Source organism: Salvelinus alpinus, chromosome 11 (genome assembly GCF_045679555.1).
Source record: "Salvelinus alpinus chromosome 11, SLU_Salpinus.1, whole genome shotgun sequence".
Lineage (NCBI taxonomy): Eukaryota > Metazoa > Chordata > Actinopteri > Salmoniformes > Salmonidae > Salvelinus > Salvelinus alpinus.
The window spans coordinates 25,443,219-25,466,228 of record NC_092096.1 but is presented as its reverse complement, the minus strand read 5'-3'; the positions used below and the strand labels follow the sequence as shown (position 1 = coordinate 25,466,228).

Here is a 23,010-nt window from a genome sequence, read left to right as displayed (position 1 = left end):
TATATAGGAAGTAGTTTCAGTGTGGCAGGTGAAGACACTGACAAGAAATAAGTTATCAAATGTGCTGCAATCATAAAAAGCTATGAAGAAAGAAATCATGAAGAATACATTTAGCGGTGTCCTCTTTCCTTATTATTACCCAATTTCAGATGATGAGAAATACATTGTACGGGTTTCTTTCAAATCTGGTCAAGCACACCTTTCATTCGCGTTTATCTGTGGACATTAATCTCATAGTCTAGTCTGTGGGAGAACTTCAGTGAACTGTTTGTTTTGCTCATGCCCTTGGATTGTGGATAATGTTGTCAAGCCCTTTCAGCCATGCAAAGATCAAAGGTTAACATGCATGTGGAGGTCAGCCTGGTGTCCCTATTGGGGTGGGTGTTGCTCGGTGGTACCGAGAATAAAGCATAGGCCAGGCAATATAGCATGCATGAATCTCTGATCAACTGTCTCTTTGTCTTCACACACACACACACACACACACACACACACACACACACACACACACACACACACACACACACACACACACACACACACACACACACACACACACACACACACACACACACACACACACACATACACATACAAACACAGAGACACGCACACGCACGCACTCACGCACACACACACACACAGAGACACACACACGCACAAGGGCGCACACACACAAACATGCAGACAACACATATCTACACAAAAATACAAAAGACACAATCACAAAAATAAAAATGAACACAGACACACACAGAACACATTTCCCACAATGCCCTCCAACCTTGTCCCGTCCCCACTGAGTGTGACCAGACAGAGGCTTAGCCTATCACACGGCAGAGAAGTCCTCCTCCTCTTCTTTATACAGCAGATAGATAAAGCAGGCCGTCAACATGGCCCCGGCCAGCTATAGATGTCACACACATACACACACAGACATACACGCACGTACAGACATACATAGACACACACGTAAACACACACATGCATACACACACACACAGAGGGGTTAGTGACCTATATTAGACAAAGTATAGGGGGACACTGAAAGAGGACAGAGACTAAATTGATTTGCGTAATTACAACCAAACTAAGAACAAAGGTACAGAGACTATTACTATTTCAGTTATTAAAGACAGAGAGGAACAGCTGACACAGAGACTATTACTATTTCAGTTATTAAAGACAGAGAGGAACAGTTGACAGAGAGACTATTACTATTTCAGTTATTAAAGACAGAGAGGAACAGCTGACACAGACTATTACTATTTCAGTTATTAAAGACAGAGAGGAACAGCTGACACAGAGACTATTACTATTTCAGTTATTAAAGACAGAGAGGAACAGCTGACACAGAGACTATTACTATTTCAGTTATTAAAGACAGAGAGGAACAGTTGACAACACACACAGAGACATTACTGACATACAACTAACATACAATCAGACAGAGACCTTCAATCCCAATAGAGAAGAGCCCATTTAGATCAAATGCTGGTCTAAATTAGTTAGGGACAAGATGGGTGATTTGTCAATGGACCGCTAACACATATTAAGGACATAGCTACAGTAGTTATCTTACCCATGTATGCTTCATATATGTGCGTGGAAAAATGTTAGCATATTATTTGGGAATATTTTGTCAAATAGGGGGAGGGTCTTTGGGCTAATAAAACATTTGTTTTTCTTAGGAACCCCAAATTCCCATGTCGACAGTCTCCACAGTGAATAGATCACATGACTCCTCTGTGGAATTCCAAGAGAAAAGCTATGGGAACACAGACGAGTGGGAGCACTGGTTGGTTGGAAGGAGTAGCCAAGATGGAGCCAGTACTGTATGTTCAGGTTTGGTCTAAGCTAGCGTTGGGCTGATATATGATTAAATGTAATACCATGATATTTGACAATGACGATATATCGTGAAGTGCAAGACTATACTTTATCTTAAATTTACAAATCAAAACTGTGCAGTTTTATCAGTTAGGCTGTATCAAAATGTTACATAAAATCTAAATGAATTAACTAAGCCTTGTTATCTCGCCATACAAAGATAATTTATGGAGAATACGACAATAATATTGTAAATAAGCAAAGAAATGGCACGGTCTGGAATTATTAACAGAGTGAAGTGGTCCCACAGCTAGATTGGAGATGTCCTGTTCCTGACCGCAAAACATCTAGCCTGGTCCCAGATGTGTTGATGCCGTATTGTGTGCTGTATATAACTGACTGATATAGCATGACGAGAGTTGGCTAGAGAGCACAAACTAAATCTGAGATTTGGCTACTAAACATCACCGGACTGCAATAAGAAACCTCTCAACCCGAGCATCACATCCCAAGCTTGACGAAAACACCAATCTATGAACAGCATTGGCTGAACAGTAAACCATTTTCAGGCGATCGATCCATGTTTGGGGGATGGAGAGTCCAGTCCAGTCCCTGTGGAGTTTATTTGCAGAGAGCAGATCGATGGTGGAGAGCAGCCGCCCCATCCAAGAGTTATTACAAAGCATGCTGGGAGAGAAAGGTATACAGTGTCCTGTCCATGGCCCCATCTCAATGTATCTTTCCTTGATTCTTTACATCCTATCTCCTCACTTCCTCTTCAAAACACATTGGTCTGAGGGGAGGGACCTTTTTCTTCCGATACTGCTGAGAAGGGTTAGGGTTATATCGATCAGAAACGTTGATACTGCTGAGAAGGGTTAGGGTTATATCGATCAGAAACGTTACGATACTGCTGAGAAGGGTTAGGGTTATATCGATCAGAAACGTTACGATACTGCTGAGAAGGGTTAGGGTTATATCGATCAGAAACGTTACAATACTGCTGAGAAGGGTTAGGGTTTTATCGATCAGAAACGTTACGATACTGCTGAGAAGGGTTAGGGTTATATCGATCAGAAACGTTACGATACTGCTGAGAAGGGTTAGGGTTATATCGATCAGAAACGTTGATACTGCTGAGAAGGGTTAGAGTTATATCGATCAGAAACGTTGATACTGCTGAGAAGGGTTAGGGTTATATCGATCAGAAATATTATGATACTGCTGAGAAGGGTTAGGGTTATATCGATCAGAAACGTTACAATACTGCTGAGAAGAGTTAGGGTTATATCGATCAGAAACGTTACAATACTGCTGAGAAGGGTTAGGGTTATATCGATCAGAAACGTTACAATACTGCTGAGAAGGGTTAGGGTTTTATCGATCAGAAACGTTACGATACTGCTGAGAAGGGTTAGGGTTATATCGATCAGAAACGTTACAATACTGCTGAGAAGGGTTAGGGTTATATCGATCAGAAACATTACGATACTGCTGAGAAGGGTTAGGGTTATATCGATCAGAAACGTTACGATACTGCTGAGAAGGGTTAGGGTTATATCGATCAGAAACGTTACGATACTGCTGAGAAGGGTTAGGGTTATATCGATCAGAAACGTTACAATACTGCTGAGAAGGGTTAGGGTTATATCGATCAGAAACATTACGATACTGCTGAGAAGGGTTAGGGTTATATCGATCAGAAACGTTACAATACTGCTGAGAAGGGTTAGGGTTATATCGATCAGAAACATTACGATACTGCTGAGAAGGGTTAGGGTTATATCGATCAGAAACGTTACAATACTGCTGAGAAGGGTTAGGGTTATATCGATCAGAAACGTTACAATACTGCTGAGAAGGGTTAGGGTTATATCGATCAGAAACGTTGATACTGCTGAGAAGGGTTAGGGTTATATCGATCAGAAACGTTACGATACTGCTGAGAAGGGTTAGGGTTATATCGATCAGAAACGTTACGATACTGCTGAGAAGGGTTAGGGTTATATCGATCAGAAACGTTACGATACTGCTGAGAAGGGTTAGGGTTATATCGATCAGAAACGTTGATACTGTAAACGAGTTTCAAATATGGAAATATGAAGTGCACATTTGGACTCACAGGTGTGAGGTTTTCTTGTATGACATCAAAGCTGTATTTATTATAATCCTCAACGTTTCATCTTTCAGAACACATCGACTCATCTCGATTTCCAACATTTCCCTCACTCAGACAACAACAAATGTGCAAACGTATCCCAATTAGCGGGAAGGACGGCGGCATCTTCTTGTCTCGAGCAGTGCTCAAGTTAATGGCTGTCAGTCAAAACCCATACAGAGCTGTGAAGCCCTGAGCTCTGAAGTCAGGTATAGCATGTTACTGTACAGCCACTTCGTTCCAATTCAGGCACTTATCAATGACAAAATCTGCCATTTTGAAGCCGTATACGGGATGACAGGCTGTGAGTGGACTGGGCTACGAGCTTGGTCCATCTGAGGCCGCAGCAAATCAAATCCCAGAATGTGAATGGAATCAGATTACAGCTGAGAGGATATAGGGGGGTGTAATAGAGTGCATTGAAAGGTTGTCTGACCGGTAATAGGAGTTACTGGGTGCATCTTTGAGGTACTAGGAAGATTATGGCCACATTGATGTTTATTTGTAAAAGAAATTGGAAAGCCTTTTATCATGTGGATATATTTTGAGACTGATTTTAAAAAATATATTTTTTTTCTTAAGCAATCGTCTAATCTCTTAACCCGTTACTCTACTAAGAGGAACTAGCAAAGTTTACCATGCCTTCTCTCTCCCTTTCTGTTCACAATCTCTATTTCGCTTGTCCCCACCTATCCATCTAGATACTAGCTATTATTGAAGACATTTCAACAGTAAGGCTACCAATATCCATAGTAGCAGATGATATCCACTATTATCACTACATTATATTGATATCCATGACATCGGTGATACCCCAAATCCCACAAAAACAAAATGATAGTTTGTGATAGTCTGATAGTGATAGCTTGTGTCTGTAGCGAGGTGCTACCACAGTACTGAAATATAATAAGACCTCATCATTTCCTCTTAATAAAGCCGCTGGTCAGTGTTGGGAGACCGACCTGTAGACAGGCCACTCCTATCCCCACAGCTCCAATGATCTGCAGGTGGTCAGCCAGGAACTGCTCCAGCTTGGTGATGCAGCCACCCTGTGGGGCAAAGGTTACAGGTCAGGGGTCAAATCACTTCACACACACACACACAAGCACGCACATGTATGATGCACACGCACACAGGCATGAACACACACACACACACACATACATGCACAGACACACCTGATTGATGTAGTCAGTGTCTATCATATTTGGATCAATCCAATGCTTTTAAATCCTTGAGGGGGTGTGAAAAAGGAGAATTGAAATTGGGCTATGCTCTTCATTTACCATAGTATATTTATCAACCCTACCCTCTCCAGCTCTTTATATGTCTGTCTCCAAATTGCTGCGGCAATTGTGTGTGTGTGTGTGTGTGTGTGTGTGTGTGTGTGTGTGTGTGTGTGTGTGTGTGTGTGTGTGTGTGTGTGTGTGTGTGTGTGTGTGTGTGTGTGTGTGTGTGTGTGTGTGTGTGTGTGTGTGTGTGTGTGTGTGTGGTACAGAGTTACACTGCAGAGAACAAAGATATAGGGCTTGGGCAGTGTAAGAATAGTTTAAGATAATACACAACGCAGAGGACTTGTAGGAGACTTGTTATTTGGCCATTGGCCCAGTCTATTTGCAAGGAATTCTAATTGGTCAACCCCAGGCTAGGGTTGGGTTATAAATTACATCCTGTCCCTTTGTTCTGTGGAGAGAATCACTGAGGACAGGGAATAATGAACATCTACCTCTCAGCATAACATCTATGATTTTTCCTCTTTGAATAAACCTATTTCTCTCCCCCTGATTTGCTTTGGGGTCTGTGTTATTGAAGAGTAACATCAACTGCTAACAGGCGGCCTGAGAGAAGTAGAGAGAACAGTGGGATGCATTAGGCCTCTCTCAGGAGGCTCTTTCTCTGACCACGCACACACACACACACACACACACACACACACACACACACACACACACACACACACACACACACACACACACACACACACACACACACACACACACACACACACACACACACACACACACGTCACTCAGATGTGGGTAGAGGGGGTATTGAGGAGCCATGGCTGGATGGAGTGCACGTAAACATCCATGTGCAGTCACCTCCGTGTCATACTGTTTTAGCAAAGGGCTTTGACTGAGTAGGTTGTTTCAAGCCATGTTGTGAGTCACAGTTCTGAGGACATTTTCAAAAACATCTCAGCTTCCTGTGGAAGTGAAAACTCATTGACGAGCACATTTTCAACCCAAGTGTTTTCCGAGTGTGTGGGGAGCTGTCAACCACAGCTGACTCCCTAAATGCACAGTAAATATTTCAGTTCCACCCATATAAACTTTGTTTAATTATAAAGAGATTTTATCAAAGTTTCACTCCTCTGAACTGCAGTGACACTGACAAGTGGAGTGACGATAGCGGGAACCAAGGAGCGAGACGTGTGTGTGTGTGTGTGTGTGTGTGTGTGTGTGTGTGTGTGTGTGTGTGTGTGTGTGTGTGTGTGTGTGTGTGTGTGTGTGTGTGTGTGTGTGTGTGTGTGTGTGTGTGTGTGTGTGTGTGTGTGTGTGTGCGTGTGTGCGTGCGTGTGTGCGTACGTGCGTGTGTGTGAAAGAGAGAAACAAGCACAGACTTCTCCTGCTTGTCACAGATAAAAGCGAAAGGAGCATCTCAAATATTTTATTAAATATTCTCAGAGCGCTTACGCTATCAGCCCTTACTGATAAGAAAGCCTGTCAAGTAGAGAAAGGTTGTTGGCAAAAGTGACTTTCCAAACCAGAGTATTTGACTGTTTCAGATTTATAGACAGAATAAGAAAGGAGACAGTTGAGCTCTGAGGGACATATCATCTGCCTGTCCCCATTTCAGAAATCATGTGATGCCCAATACAACCTTCTGGTCCTGAAATATTGATCAATTGTTCCATGTCGAGATCCATTTATATTTTTTGAAATATTTATTTGAAGGAATATTTTAGGATCCAACTTGAATTGTATTGATCCATTAAATATGAACAAATGGTTAGATCTGAAATCATGATGGACCGTTCCATTCCACTGACAGTGCTGGGCTCTGCTGTCATCGCTATGAAATAGAATGACAACATAACACATTTTCACTGTGGAGAAGTCCAGTTATGACACCCTAAAGTCTGCTGTAACCCATTTTTACTGTGGAGAAGTCCAGTTATGACACCCTAAAGTCTGCTGTAACCCATTTTCACTGTGGAGAAGTCCAGTTATGACACCCTAAAGTCTGCTGTAACCCATTTGGCACATATTTGCTGTTGAGTGCTGATTTTCCAATGGTCCCACCCACCTCAGTCTTGTAGATGTTGGAGGGGTGGTCTCTGCGGCCACAGAGGAAGGTGATGGTCTTACAGCAGCTGTCCGGGACCACCCTGCCCTCCGACACAGCCGAGCTCATGTACACACTATGCAGCCAATCAAACGAGTTGTTGCTGCCACAGCACTTGAACTGACCAACAGAAGGAGAAGAGTGGAATTGTGTTTATCATTAGCTATACTTAGTTGATGTCTGAAAACCATCACATCTAATTCCAATCAATCAACAAAATAATGAAGAGGCAGAAAAAACACATCACAAAAAAACTTTGTAAACCAAGTACGTATTACAGACTGCATTAACATCTTGCATCATACTGTACCCATATAGTGGACGTGACCTCGCATATGATTAACATTGAACCTCACATGCTTCAAGGTGAACAGGGATGTGTGTGTGTGTGTGTGTGTGTGTGTGTGTGTGTGTGTGTGTGTGTGTGTGTGTGTGTGTGTGTGTGTGTGTGTGTGTGTGTGTGTGTGTGTGTGTGTGTGTGTGTGTGTGTGTGTCCTACAGCAGCTTTATCAGTTGAGTGTAACAACTATGTACCATAACTAATGTGAACCAGCTTTACCACTGGCACTCCTGTCCCTTCAAGAAAAACTAAGCAAAGGCTAATGGGAGATTGAGTCCTTACGTCCTGCTGTAGTCTGTCCACGGCCAGGGTGATGGCCTCTTTCCCTGGCTGGGCGTAGTTCTCTGTCATGGTCTCATTCAGGTGCTGCTTCAGCTCCTCACTGAGCTAGGGGAGGGAGGGAGAGGGAGAGAGAGAGAGAGAGAGAGAGAGAGAGAGAGAGAGAGAGAGAGAGAGAGAGAGAGAGAGAGAGAGAGAGAGAGAGAGAGAGAGAGAGAGAGAGAGAGAGAGAGAGAGAGAGAGAGAGAGAGAGAGAGAGAGAGAGAGAACACCTCAGTTGGCGTGAAAGAGGAGAGCGCAGTGGGGTTGCCTTGCTTGTCTGAGACTTTATGTTCAGATTTATCTGAAACTCAACTCCAGTGAATAAGATCTCCCCTCACCAGAATATTGAGTCAACCATTCATTTCTGATTATACTGAAAGACAGACAGATGTGTGAGATTAGGATGATCTTAGGGTTCAGGGTTGAGGTCAGTCTGGAGATCAGGGCTCAGGGTTGAGGTCAATCTGGAGATCAGTGCTCAGTGTTGAGTCTGTCTGGAGATCAGGGTCGGTTGAGGTCAGTCTGGAGATCAGGGCTCAGGGTTGAGGTCAGTCTGGAGATCAGGGCTCAGGGTTGAGCTCTGTCTGGAGATCAGGGCTCAGGGTTGAGCTCTGTCTGGAGATCAGGGCTCAGGGTTGAGGTCAGTCTGGAGATCAGGGCTCAGGGTTGAGCTCTGTCTGGAGATCAGGGCTCAGGGTTGAGGTCTGTCTGGAGATCAGGGCTCAGGATTGAGCTCTGTCTGGAGATCAGGGCTCAGGATTGAGCTCAGTCTGGAGATCAGGGCTCAGGGTTGAGCTCTGTCTGGAGATCAGGGCTCCAGATACATGGTCTTTACACAGGTATCATACACACACCAGGTAAGCATGCACACGCACACACATGGCTACTCAAATGCAATGGAGATAGTCCCAGAACTGCACTCCAGACTCAATGAATAGATCAGTATTTAAAAAGAAAACAAATACGGGGGGGAGAGGGAGGAAGGGAGAGATGGGTACACAAGAGGATAAAATATGAAGATGGAGAAGTAGTCACTCACCCTCTGGTAATACACGTAGGCCAGGACTCCTGCCACCAGCTCTATGAGAAAGATCAATAACAGACAGCAGAAATACTGGAGAAACAGAGAGAGAGAGAGACAGAGAGAGAGAGAGAGAGATCAGTCTTAACACAGTTCAGTTCAACACTTACAGGCAAAACTCTCTCTTGAATATAAGACAAAATGCAGCATTAACTGCATGTCTCTGTTTAGAACAGTCTCACTTAACATCTTTACCAACACTCACTCTTAGACTCCTACCAAAAGTCACTCAGTTATTGTGACAATGCAGATATAAGACATTCCATCAAGTGTCTTTGTATTGTCACGCACCCGCATTCCCAAAGCTGACAGAGAGAATGAAAAAAGACCAGAGGAATATGACAGACTGTGCAGAATGAGGAGATATGAATTAGGGGTGTGAGATGTCTGTCATATTCCTCCTAGCAGAGAAAGAGAGGGGGGAATAGGGAGCGAACAGAGTGTAGAGGGAGGGGGATACATTGAATATTTGAGAGAGAGAGAGAGAGAGAGAGAGAGAGAGAGAGAGAGAGAGAGAGAGAGAGAGAGAGAGAGAGAGAGAGAGAGAGAGAGAGAGAGAGAGAGAGAGAGAGAGAGAGAGAGAGAGAGAAAAGCGAGAGAGAGGTTTTGATTTCCGCCAGCTAAATGTACTGAGAACTAAGAGAGACATAAAACACCTCTATCTCCTGAGGGAACAACAATGAACAGAACACCACAAACCCTGCAACAGCTCCAAACCAGTCCTCAGTAAAAAAAAACTGCAACACCTCCAAACCAGTCCTCAGTAAAAAAAACTGCAACACCTCCAAACCAGTACTCAGTAAAAAACCCTGCAACACCTCCAAACCAGTCCTCAGTAAAAAAAACCTGCAACACCTCCAAACCAGTACTCAGTAAAAAACCCTGCAACACCTCCAAACCAGTACTCAGTAAAAAACCCTGCAACATCTCCAAACCAGTCCTCAGTAAAAAACCCTGCAACACCTCCAAACCAGTCCTCAGTAAAAAAAACCTGCAACACCTCCAAACCAGTCCTCAGTAAAAAACCCTGCAACACCTCCAAACCAGTCCTCAGTAAAAAACCCTGCAACACCTCCAAACCAGTCCTCAGTAAAAAAAACTGCAACACCTCCAAACCAGTACTCAGTAAAAAACCCTGCAACACCTCCAAACCAGTACTCAGTAAAAAACCCTGCAACACCTCCAAACCAGTCCTCAGTAAAAATAAACTGCAACACCTCCAAACCAGTCCTCAGTAAAAAACCCTGCAACACCTCCAAACCAGTACTCAGTAAAAAACCCTGCAACACCTCCAAACCAGTACTCAGTAAAAAACCTGCAACATCTCCAAACCAGTCCTCAGTAAAAAAAAACTGCAACACCTCCAAACCAGTACTCAGTAAAAAACCCTGCAACACCTCCAAACCAGTCCTCAGTAAAAAAAACCTGCAACATCTCCAAACCAGTCCTCAGTAAAAAAAACTGCAACACCTCCAAACCAGTACTCAGTAAAAAACCCTGCAACAACTCCAAACCAGTACTCAGTAAAAAACCCTGCAACATCTCCAAACCAGTACTCAGTAAAAAACCCTGCAACACCTCCAAACCAGTCCTCAGTAAAAAACCCTGCAACACCTCCAAACCAGTACTCAGTAAAAAACTCTGCAACACCTCCAAACCAGTACTCAGTAAAAAACTCTGCAACACCTCCAAACCAGTACTCAGTAAAAAAAACTGCAACACCTCCAAACCAGTCCTCAGTAAAAAACCCTGCAACACCTCCAAACCAGTACTCAGTAAAAAACCCTGCAACATCTCCAAACCAGTACTCAGTAAAAAAACCTGCAACATCTCCAAACCAGTACTCAGTAAAAAAAACTGCAACATCTCCAAACCAGTCCTCAGTAAAAAACCCTGCAACACCTCCAAACCAGTCCTCAGTAAAGAAAACTGCAACACCTCCAAACCAGTCCTCAGTAAAAATCCCTGCAACACCTCCAAACCAGTCCTCAGTAAAAAAAAACTGCAACACCTCCAAACCAGTACTCAGTAAAAAACCCTGCAACACCTCCAAACCAGTCCTCAGTAAAAAACCCTGCAACACCTCCAAACCAGTCCTCAGTAAAAAACCCTGCAACACCTCCAAACCAGTCCTCAGTAAAAAAAACATGCAACACCTCCAAACCAGTACTCAGTAAAAAACCCTGCAACACCTCCAAACCAGTCCTCAGTAAAAAACCCTGCAACACCTCCAAACCAGTCCTCAGTAAAAAAAACTGCAACACCTCCAAACCAGTCCTCAGTAAAAAACTCTGCAACACCTCCAAACCAGTCCTCAGTAAAAAAACCCTGCAACACCTCCAAACCAGTCCTCAGTAAAAAACTCTGCAACACCTCCAAACCAGTCCTCAGTAAAAAAACCTGCAACACCTCCAAACCAGTACTCAGTAAAAAACTCTGCAACACCTCCAAACCAGTCCTCAGTAAAAAACCCTGCAACATCTCCAAACCAGTCCTCAGTAAAAAAAACTGCAACACCTCCAAACCAGTCCTCAGTAAAAACCCTGCAACACCTCCAAACCAGTCCTCAGTAAAAAAAACTGCAACATCTCCAAACCAGTCCTCAGTAAAAAACCCTGCAACATCTCCAAACCAGTCCTCAGTAAAAAACCCTGCAACACCTCCAAACCAGTACTCAGTAAAAAACCCTGCAACAGATCCAAACCAGTCCTCAGTAAAAAACCCTGCAACACCTCCAAACCAGTCCTCAGTAAAAAACCCTGCAACACCTCCAAACCAGTCCTCAGTAAAAAACCCTGCAACACCTCCAAACCAGTACTCAGTAAAAAACCCTGCAACAGATCCAAACCAGTCCTCAGTAAAAAACCCTGCAACACCTCCAAACCAGTACTCAGTAAAAAACCCTGCAACACCTCCAAACCAGTCCTCAGTAAAAAAAAACTGCAACACCTCCAAACCAGTCCTCAGTAAAAAACCCTGCAACACCTCCAAACCAGTCCTCAGTAAAAAAAACTGCAACACCTCCAAACCAGTCCTCAGTAAAAAACCCTGCAACACCTCCAAACCAGTCCTCAGTAAAAAAAAACTGCAACACCTCCAAACCAGTACTCAGTAAAAAACCCTGCAACACCTCCAAACCAGTACTCAGTAAAAAAACCTGCAACACCTCCAAACCAGTACTCAGTAAAAAAAACCTGCAACAACTCTAAACTAATAGTAAAAAACCCTGCAACACCTCTAAACTAAAAGTAAAAAACCCTGCAACACCTCTAAACTAATAGTAAAAAACCCTGCAACACCTCTAAACTAATAGTAAAAAACCCTGCAACACCTCTAAACTAATAGTAAAAAACCCTGCAACACCTCTAAACTAATAGTAAAAAAACCCTGCAACACCTCTAAACTAATAGTAAAAAACCCTGCAACACCTCTAAACTAATAGTAAAAAACACTGCAACATCTCTAAACTAATAGTAAAAAACCCTGCAACACCTCTAAACTAATAGTAAAAAACCCTGCAACACCTCTAAACTAATAGTAAAAAACCCTGCAACACCTCTAAACTAATAGTAAAAAACCCTGCAACAACTCTAAACTAATAGTAAAAAAACCCTGCAACACCTCTAAACTAATAGTAAAAAACCCTGCAACACCTCTAAACTAATAGTAAAAAAACACTGCAACACCTCTAAACTAATAGTAAAAAACCCTGCAACACCTCTAAACTAATAGTAAAAAACCCTGCAACACCTCTAAACTAATAGTAAAAAAACCCTGCAACACCTCTAAACTAATAGTAAAAAACCCTGCAACACCTCTAAACTAATAGTAAAAAACCCTGCAACACCTCTAAACTAATAGTAAAAAACCCTGCAACACCTCTAAACTAATAGTAAAAAACCCTGCAACACCTCTAAACTAATAGTAAAAAAACCCTGCAACACCTCTAAACTAATAGTAAAAAACCCTGCAACACCTCTAAACTAATAGTAAAAAACCCTGCAACACCTCTAAACTAATAGTAAAAAACCCTGCAACACCTCCAAACCAGTCCTCAGTAAAAAACCCTGCAACACCTCCAAACCAGTCCTCAGTAAAAAAAACTGCAACACCTCCAAACCAGTCCTCAGTAAAAAACTCTGCAACACCTCCAAACCAGTCCTCAGTAAAAAACCCTGCAACACCTCCAAACCAGTCCTCAGTAAAAAACTCTGCAACACCTCCAAACCAGTCCTCAGTAAAAAACCCTGCAACACCTCCAAACCAGTACTCAGTAAAAAACTCTGCAACAACTCCAAACCAGTCCTCAGTAAAAAACCCTGCAACATCTCCAAACCAGTCCTCAGTAAAAAAAACTGCAACATCTCCAAACCAGTACTCAGTAAAAACCCTGCAACACCTCCAAACCAGTCCTCAGTAAAAAACCTGCAACACCTCCAAACCAGTCCTCAGTAAAAAAAAACTGCAACATCTCCAAACCAGTCCTCAGTAAAAAACCCTGCAACATCTCCAAACCAGTCCTCAGTAAAAAACCCTGCAACACCTCCAAACCAGTACTCAGTAAAAAACCCTGCAACAGATCCAAACCAGTCCTCAGTAAAAAACCCTGCAACACCTCCAAACCAGTCCTCAGTAAAAAACCCTGCAACACCTCCAAACCAGTCCTCAGTAAAAAAACCTGCAACACCTCCAAACCAGTACTCAGTAAAAAACCCTGCAACAGATCCAAACCAGTCCTCAGTAAAAAACCCTGCAACACCTCCAAACCAGTACTCAGTAAAAAACCCTGCAACACCTCCAAACCAGTCCTCAGTAAAAAAAAACTGCAACACCTCCAAACCAGTCCTCAGTAAAAAACCCTGCAACACCTCCAAACCAGTCCTCAGTAAAAAAAACTGCAACACCTCCAAACCAGTCCTCAGTAAAAAACCCTGCAACACCTCCAAACCAGTCCTCAGTAAAAAAAAACTGCAACACCTCCAAACCAGTACTCAGTAAAAAACCCTGCAACAACTCCAAACCAGTACTCAGTAAAAAACCCTGCAACACCTCCAAACCAGTCCTCAGTAAAAAACCTGCAACAACTCTAAACTAATAGTAAAAAACCCTGCAACACCTCTAAACTAAAAGTAAAAAACCCTGCAACACCTCTAAACTAATAGTAAAAAACCCTGCAACACCTCTAAACTAATAGTAAAAAACCCTGCAACACCTCTAAACTAATAGTAAAAAACCCTGCAACACCTCTAAACTAATAGTAAAATAACCCTGCAACACCTCTAAACTAATAGTAAAAAACCCTGCAACACCTCTAAACTAATAGTAAAAAACACTGCAACATCTCTAAACTAATAGTAAAAAACCCTGCAACACCTCTAAACTAATAGTAAAAAACCCTGCAACACCTCTAAACTAATAGTAAAAAACCCTGCAACACCTCTAAACTAATAGTAAAAAACCCTGCAACAACTCTAAACTAATAGTAAAAAAACCCTGCAACACCTCTAAACTAATAGTAAAAAACCCTGCAACACCTCTAAACTAATAGTAAAAAACACTGCAACACCTCTAAACTAATAGTAAAAAACCCTGCAACACCTCTAAACTAATAGTAAAAAACCCTGCAACACCTCTAAACTAATAGTAAAAAAACCCTGCAACACCTCTAAACTAATAGTAAAAAACCCTGCAACACCTCTAAACTAATAGTAAAAAACCCTGCAACACCTCTAAACTAATAGTAAAAAACCCTGCAACACCTCTAAACTAATAGTAAAAAACCCTGCAACACCTCTAAACTAATAGTAAAAAAACCCTGCAACACCTCTAAACTAATAGTAAAAAACCCTGCAACACCTCTAAACTAATAGTAAAAAACCCTGCAACACCTCTAAACTAATAGTAAAAAACCCTGCAACACCTCTAAACTAATAGTAAAAAACCCTGCAACACCTCTAAACTAATAGTAAAAAACCCTGCAACACCTCTAAACTAATAGTAAAAAACCCTGCAACACCTCTAAACTAATAGTAAAAAACCCTGCAACACCTCTAAACTAATAGTAAAAAACCCTGCAACACCTCTAAACTAATAGTAAAAAACCCTGCAACACCTCTAAACTAATAGTAAAAAAACCCTGCAACACCTCTAAACTAATAGTAAAAAACCCTGCAACACCTCTAAACTAATAGTAAAAAACACTGCAACACCTCTAAACTAATAGTAAAAAACCCTGCAACACCTCTAAACTAATAGTAAAAAACCCTGCAACACCTCTAAACTAATAGTAAAAAAACCCTGCAACACCTCTAAACTAATAGTAAAAAACCCTGCAACACCTCTAAACTAATAGTAAAAAACCCTGCAACACCTCTAAACTAATAGTAAAAAACCCTGCAACACCTCTAAACTAATAGTAAAAAACCCTGCAACACCTCTAAACTAATAGTAAAAAAACCCTGCAACACCTCTAAACTAATAGTAAAAAACCCTGCAACACCTCTAAACTAATAGTAAAAAACCCTGCAACACCTCTAAACTAATAGTAAAAACGCCTGCAACACCTCTAAAGTAATAGTAAAAAACCCTGCAACACCTCTAAACTAATAGTAAAAAACCCTGCAACACCTCTAAACTAATAGTAAAAAACACTGCAACACCTCTAAACTAATAGTAAAAAACACTGCAACACCTCTAAACTAATAGTAAAAAACACTGCAACACCTCTAAACTAATAGTAAAAAACACTGCAACACCTCTAAACTAATAGTAAAAAACACTGCAACACCTCTAAACTAATAGTAAAAAACACTGCAACACCTCTAAACTAATAGTAAAAAACACTGCAACACCTCTAAACTAATAGTAAAAAACCCTGCAACACCTCTAAACTAATAGTAAAAAACCCTGCAACACCTCTAAACTAATAGTAAAAAACCCTGCAACACCTCTAAACTAATAGTAAAAAACACTGCAACACCTCTAAACTAATAGTAAAAAACCCTGCAACACCTCTAAACTAATAGTAAAAAACCCTGCAACACCTCTAAACTAATAGTAAAAAACCCTGCAACACCTCTAAACTAATAGTAAAAAACCCTGCAACACCTCTAAACTAATAGTAAAAAACCCTGCAACACCTCTAAACTAATAGTAAAAAACCCTGCAACAACTCTAAACTAATAGTAAAAAACCCTGCAACACCTCTAAACTAATAGTAAAAAACCCTGCAACACCTCTAAACTAATAGTAAAAAACACTGCAACACCTCTAAACTAATAGTAAAAAACCCTGCAACACCTCTAAACTAATAGTAAAAAACCCTGCAACACCTCTAAACTAATAGTAAAAAACCCTGCAACACCTCTAAACTAATAGTAAAAAACCCTGCAACACCTCTAAACTAATAGTAAAAAACCCTGCAACACCTCTAAACTAATAGTAAAAAACCCTGCAACACCTCTAAACTAATAGTAAAAAACCCTGCAACACCTCTAAACTAATAGTAAAAAACCCTGCAACACCTCTAAACTAATAGTAAAAAACCCTGCAACACCTCTAAACTAATAGTAAAAAACCCTGCAACACCTCTAAACTAATAGTAAAAAACCCTGCAACATCTCTAAACTAATAGTAAAAAACCCTGCAACATCTCTAAACTAATAGTAAAAAACACTGCAACATCTCTAAACTAATAGTAAAAAACACTGCAACATCTCTAAACTAATAGTAAAAAACACTGCAACATCTCTAAACTAATAGTAAAAAACACTGCAACACCTCTAAACTAATAGTAAAAAACCCTGCAACACCTCTAAACTAATAGTAAAAAACCCTGCAACACCTCTAAACTAATAGTAAAAAACCCTGCAACACCTCTAAACTAATAGTAAAAAACACTGCAACATCTCTAAACTAATAGTAAAAAACACTGCAACACCTCTAAACTAATAGTAAAAAACACTGCAACACCTCTAAACTAATAGTAAAAAACCCTGCAACACCTCTAAACTAATAGTAAAAAACACTGCAACACCTCTAAACTAATAGTAAAAAACCCTGCAACACCTCTAAACTAATAGTAAAAAACACTGCAACACCTCTAAACTAATAGTAAAAAACCCTGCAACACCTCTAAACTAATAGTAAAAAACCCTGCAACACCTCTAAACTAATAGTAAAAAACCCTGCAACACCTCTAAACTAATAGTAAAAAACACTGCAACACCTCTAAACTAATAGTAAAAAACCCTGCAACACCTCTAAACTAATAGTAAAAAACCCTGCAACACCTCTAAACTAATAGTAAAAAACCCTGCAACACCTCTAAACTAATAGTAAAAAACCCTGCAACACCTCTAAACTAATAGTAAAAAACCCTGCAACACCTCTAAACTAATAGTAAAAAACACTGCAACACCTCTAAACTAATAGTAAAAAACCCTGCAACACCTCTAAACTAATAGTAAAAAACCCTGCAACACCTCTAAACTAATAGTAAAAAACCCTGCAACACCTCTAAACTAATAGTAAAAAACCCTGCAACACCTCTAAACTAATAGTAAAAAACCCTGCAACACCTCTAAACTAATAGTAAAAAACCCTGCAACACCTCTAAACTAATAGTAAAAAACACTGCAACACCTCTAAACTAATAGTAAAAAACCCTGCAACACCTCTAAACTAATAGTAAAAAACCCTGCAACACCTCTAAACTAATAGTAAAAAACACTGCAACACCTCTAAACTAATAGTAAAAAACACTGCAACACCTCTAAACTAATAGTAAAAAACACTGCAACATCTCTAAACTAATAGTAAAAAACACTGCAACACCTCTAAACTAATAGTAAAAAACACTGCAACACCTCTAAACTAATAGTAAAAAACACTGCAACACCTCTAAACTAATAGTAAAAAACCCTGCAACACCTCTAAACTAATAGTAAAAAACCCTGCAACACCTCTAAACTAATAGTAAAAAACCCTGCAACACCTCTAAACTAATAGTAAAAAACACTGCAACACCTCTAAACTAATAGTAAAAAACCCTGCAACACCTCTAAACTAATAGTAAAAAACCCTGCAACACCTCTAAACTAATAGTAAAAAACACTGCAACACCTCTAAACTAATAGTAAAAAACACTGCAACACCTCTAAACTAATAGTAAAAAACACTGCAACATCTCTAAACTAATAGTAAAAAACACTGCAACACCTCTAAACTAATAGTAAAAAACACTGCAACATCTCTAAACTAATAGTAAAAAACACTGCAACACCTCTAAACTAATAGTAAAAAACACTGCAACACCTCTAAACTAATAGTAAAAAACACTGCAACACCTCTAAACTAATAGTAAAAAACACTGCAACATCTCTAAACTAATAGTAAAAAACACTGCAACACCTCTAAACTAATAGTAAAAAACACTGCAACACCTCTAAACTAATAGTAAAAAACACTGCAACATCTCTAAACTAATAGTAAAAAACACTGCAACACCTCTAAACTAATAGTAAAAAACACTGCAACACCTCTAAACTAATAGTAAAAAACACTGCAACACCTCTAAACTAATAGTAAAAAACACTGCAACACCTCTAAACTAATAGTAAAAAACACTGCAACATCTCTAAACTAATAGTAAAAAACACTGCAACACCTCTAAACTAATAGTAAAAAACACTGCAACACCTCTAAACTAATAGTAAAAAACCCTGCAACACCTCTAAACTAATAGTAAAAAACACTGCAACACCTCTAAACTAATAGTAAAAAACCCTGCAACACCTCTAAACTAATAGTAAAAAACCCTGCAACACCTCTAAACTAATAGTAAAAAACCCTGCAACACCTCTAAACTAATAGTAAAAAACACTGCAACACCTCTAAACTAATAGTAAAAAACCCTGCAACACCTCTAAACTAATAGTAAAAAACCCTGCAACACCTCTAAACTAATAGTAAAAAACCCTGCAACACCTCTAAACTAATAGTAAAAAACCCTGCAACACCTCTAAACTAATAGTAAAAAACCCTGCAACACCTCTAAACTAATAGTAAAAAACACTGCAACACCTCTAAACTAATAGTAAAAAACCCTGCAACACCTCTAAACTAATAGTAAAAAACCCTGCAACACCTCTAAACTAATAGTAAAAAACACTGCAACACCTCTAAACTAATAGTAAAAAACACTGCAACACCTCTAAACTAATAGTAAAAAACACTGCAACATCTCTAAACTAATAGTAAAAAACACTGCAACACCTCTAAACTAATAGTAAAAAACACTGCAACATCTCTAAACTAATAGTAAAAAACACTGCAACACCTCTAAACTAATAGTAAAAAACACTGCAACACCTCTAAACTAATAGTAAAAAACACTGCAACACCTCTAAACTAATAGTAAAAAACCCTGCAACACCTCTAAACTAATAGTAAAAAACCCTGCAACACCTCTAAACTAATAGTAAAAAACCCTGCAACACCTCTAAACTAATAGTAAAAAACACTGCAACACCTCTAAACTAATAGTAAAAAACCCTGCAACACCTCTAAACTAATAGTAAAAAACCCTGCAACACCTCTAAACTAATAGTAAAAAACACTGCAACACCTCTAAACTAATAGTAAAAAACACTGCAACACCTCTAAACTAATAGTAAAAAACACTGCAACATCTCTAAACTAATAGTAAAAAACACTGCAACACCTCTAAACTAATAGTAAAAAACACTGCAACATCTCTAAACTAATAGTAAAAAACACTGCAACACCTCTAAACTAATAGTAAAAAACACTGCAACACCTCTAAACTAATAGTAAAAAACACTGCAACACCTCTAAACTAATAGTAAAAAACACTGCAACATCTCTAAACTAATAGTAAAAAACACTGCAACACCTCTAAACTAATAGTAAAAAACACTGCAACACCTCTAAACTAATAGTAAAAAACACTGCAACATCTCTAAACTAATAGTAAAAAACACTGCAACACCTCTAAACTAATAGTAAAAAACACTGCAACACCTCTAAACTAATAGTAAAAAACACTGCAACATCTCTAAACTAATAGTAAAAAACACTGCAACACCTCTAAACTAATAGTAAAAAACACTGCAACACCTCTAAACTAATAGTAAAAAACACTGCAACATCTCTAAACTAATAGTAAAAAACACTGCAACACCTCTAAACTAATAGTAAAAAACACTGCAACACCTCTAAACTAATAGTAAAAAACACTGCAACATCTCTAAACTAATAGTAAAAAACACTGCAACACCTCTAAACTAATAGTAAAAAACCCTGCAACACCTCTAAACTAATAGTAAAAAACCCTGCAACACCTCTAAACTAATAGTAAAAAACACTGCAACACCTCTAAACTAATAGTAAAAAACACTGCAACATCTCTAAACTAATAGTAAAAAACCCTGCAACACCTCTAAACTAATAGTAAAAAACCCTGCAACACCTCTAAACTAATAGTAAAAAACCCTGCAACACCTCTAAACTAATAGTAAAAAACCCTGCAACACCTCTAAACTAATAGTAAAAAACCCTGCAACACCTCTAAACTAATAGTAAAAAACCCTGCAACACCTCTAAACTAATAGTAAAAAACCCTGCAACACCTCTAAACTAATAGTAAAAAACCCTGCAACACCTCTAAACTAATAGTAAAAAACCCTGCAACACCTCTAAACTAATAGTAAAAAACCCTGCAACACCTCTAAACTAATAGTAAAAAACCCTGTAACACCTCTAAACTAATAGTAAAAAACCCTGCAACATCTCTAAACTAATAGTAAAAAACACTGCAACACCTCTAAACTAATAGTAAAAAACCCTGTAACACCTCTAAACTAATAGTAAAAAACCCTGCAACACCTCTAAACTAATAGTAAAAAACCCTGTAACACCTCTAAACTAATAGTAAAAAACCCTGCAACATCTCTAAACTAATAGTAAAAAACCCTGTAACACCTCTAAACTAATAGTAAAAAACCCTGCAACACCTCTAAACTAATAGTAAAAAACCCTGCAACACCTCTAAACTAATAGTAAAAAACCCTGCAACACCTCTAAACTAATAGTAAAAAACCCTGTAACACCTCTAAACTAATAGTAAAAAACACTGCAACACCTCTAAACTAATAGTAAAAAACACTGCAACACCTCTAAACTAATAGTAAAAAACACTGCAACATCTCTAAACTAATAGTAAAAAACACTGCAACACCTCTAAACTAATAGTAAAAAACCCTGCAACACCTCTAAACTAATAGTAAAAAACCCTGCAACACCTCTAAACTAATAGTAAAAAACACTGCAACACCTCTAAACTAATAGTAAAAAACACTGCAACACCTCTAAACTAATAGTAAAAAACACTGCAACATCTCTAAACTAATAGTAAAAAACACTGCAACACCTCTAAACTAATAGTAAAAAACACTGCAACACCTCTAAACTAATAGTAAAAAACACTGCAACATCTCTAAACTAATAGTAAAAAACACTGCAACACCTCTAAACTAATAGTAAAAAACACTGCAACACCTCTAAACTAATAGTAAAAAACACTGCAACATCTCTAAACTAATAGTAAAAAACACTGCAACACCTCTAAACTAATAGTAAAAAACACTGCAACACCTCTAAACTAATAGTAAAAAACACTGCAACATCTCTAAACTAATAGTAAAAAACACTGCAACACCTCTAAACTAATAGTAAAAAACCCTGCAACACCTCTAAACTAATAGTAAAAAACCCTGCAACACCTCTAAACTAATAGTAAAAAACACTGCAACACCTCTAAACTAATAGTAAAAAACACTGCAACATCTCTAAACTAATAGTAAAAAACCCTGCAACACCTCTAAACTAATAGTAAAAAACCCTGCAACACCTCTAAACTAATAGTAAAAAACCCTGCAACACCTCTAAACTAATAGTAAAAAACCCTGCAACACCTCTAAACTAATAGTAAAAAACCCTGCAACACCTCTAAACTAATAGTAAAAAACCCTGCAACACCTCTAAACTAATAGTAAAAAACCCTGCAACACCTCTAAACTAATAGTAAAAAACCCTGCAACACCTCTAAACTAATAGTAAAAAACCCTGCAACACCTCTAAACTAATAGTAAAAAACCCTGCAACACCTCTAAACTAATAGTAAAAAACCCTGTAACACCTCTAAACTAATAGTAAAAAACCCTGCAACATCTCTAAACTAATAGTAAAAAACACTGCAACACCTCTAAACTAATAGTAAAAAACCCTGTAACACCTCTAAACTAATAGTAAAAAACCCTGCAACACCTCTAAACTAATAGTAAAAAACCCTGTAACACCTCTAAACTAATAGTAAAAAACCCTGCAACATCTCTAAACTAATAGTAAAAAACCCTGTAACACCTCTAAACTAATAGTAAAAAACCCTGCAACACCTCTAAACTAATAGTAAAAAACCCTGCAACACCTCTAAACTAATAGTAAAAAACCCTGCAACACCTCTAAACTAATAGTAAAAAACCCTGTAACACCTCTAAACTAATAGTAAAAAACACTGCAACACCTCTAAACTAATAGTAAAAAACCCTGCAACACCTCTAAACTAATAGTAAAAAACCCTGTAACACCTCTAAACTAATAGTAAAAAACCCTGCAACATCTCTAAACTAATAGTAAAAAACACTGCAACACCTCTAAACTAATAGTAAAAAACCCTGTAACACCTCTAAACTAATAGTAAAAAACCCTGCAACACCTCTAAACTAATAGTAAAAAACCCTGTAACACCTCTAAACTAATAGTAAAAAACCCTGCAACATCTCTAAACTAATAGTAAAAAACCCTGTAACACCTCTAAACTAATAGTAAAAAACCCTGCAACACCTCTAAACT

At 39.0% G+C, this 23,010-nt stretch overlaps 1 protein-coding gene across 3 annotated transcripts in view; it reads right to left on the bottom strand.

Annotated features, from left to right (window-relative positions):
• The window catches only part of tspan11 (tetraspanin 11), a 38,660-nt gene that overhangs the window by 4,219 nt on the left and 11,431 nt on the right, over positions 1-23,010 (bottom strand). For 2 of the 3 annotated variants that reach the window (XM_071332207.1, XM_071332206.1), the window contains exons 4-8: positions 9,037-9,111; positions 7,959-8,063; positions 7,298-7,456; positions 4,951-5,037; positions 785-907 (exon numbers count right to left, since the gene is read on the bottom strand). In XM_071332207.1, the coding sequence (XP_071188308.1) occupies positions 830-907; positions 4,951-5,037; positions 7,298-7,456; positions 7,959-8,063; positions 9,037-9,111 (504 nt within the window). In that variant the 3' untranslated portion in view covers positions 785-829. The remainder of the gene's footprint in view (positions 1-784; positions 908-4,950; positions 5,038-7,297; positions 7,457-7,958; positions 8,064-9,036; positions 9,112-23,010) is intronic. The other variant, XM_071332208.1, reaches the window with a different exon arrangement.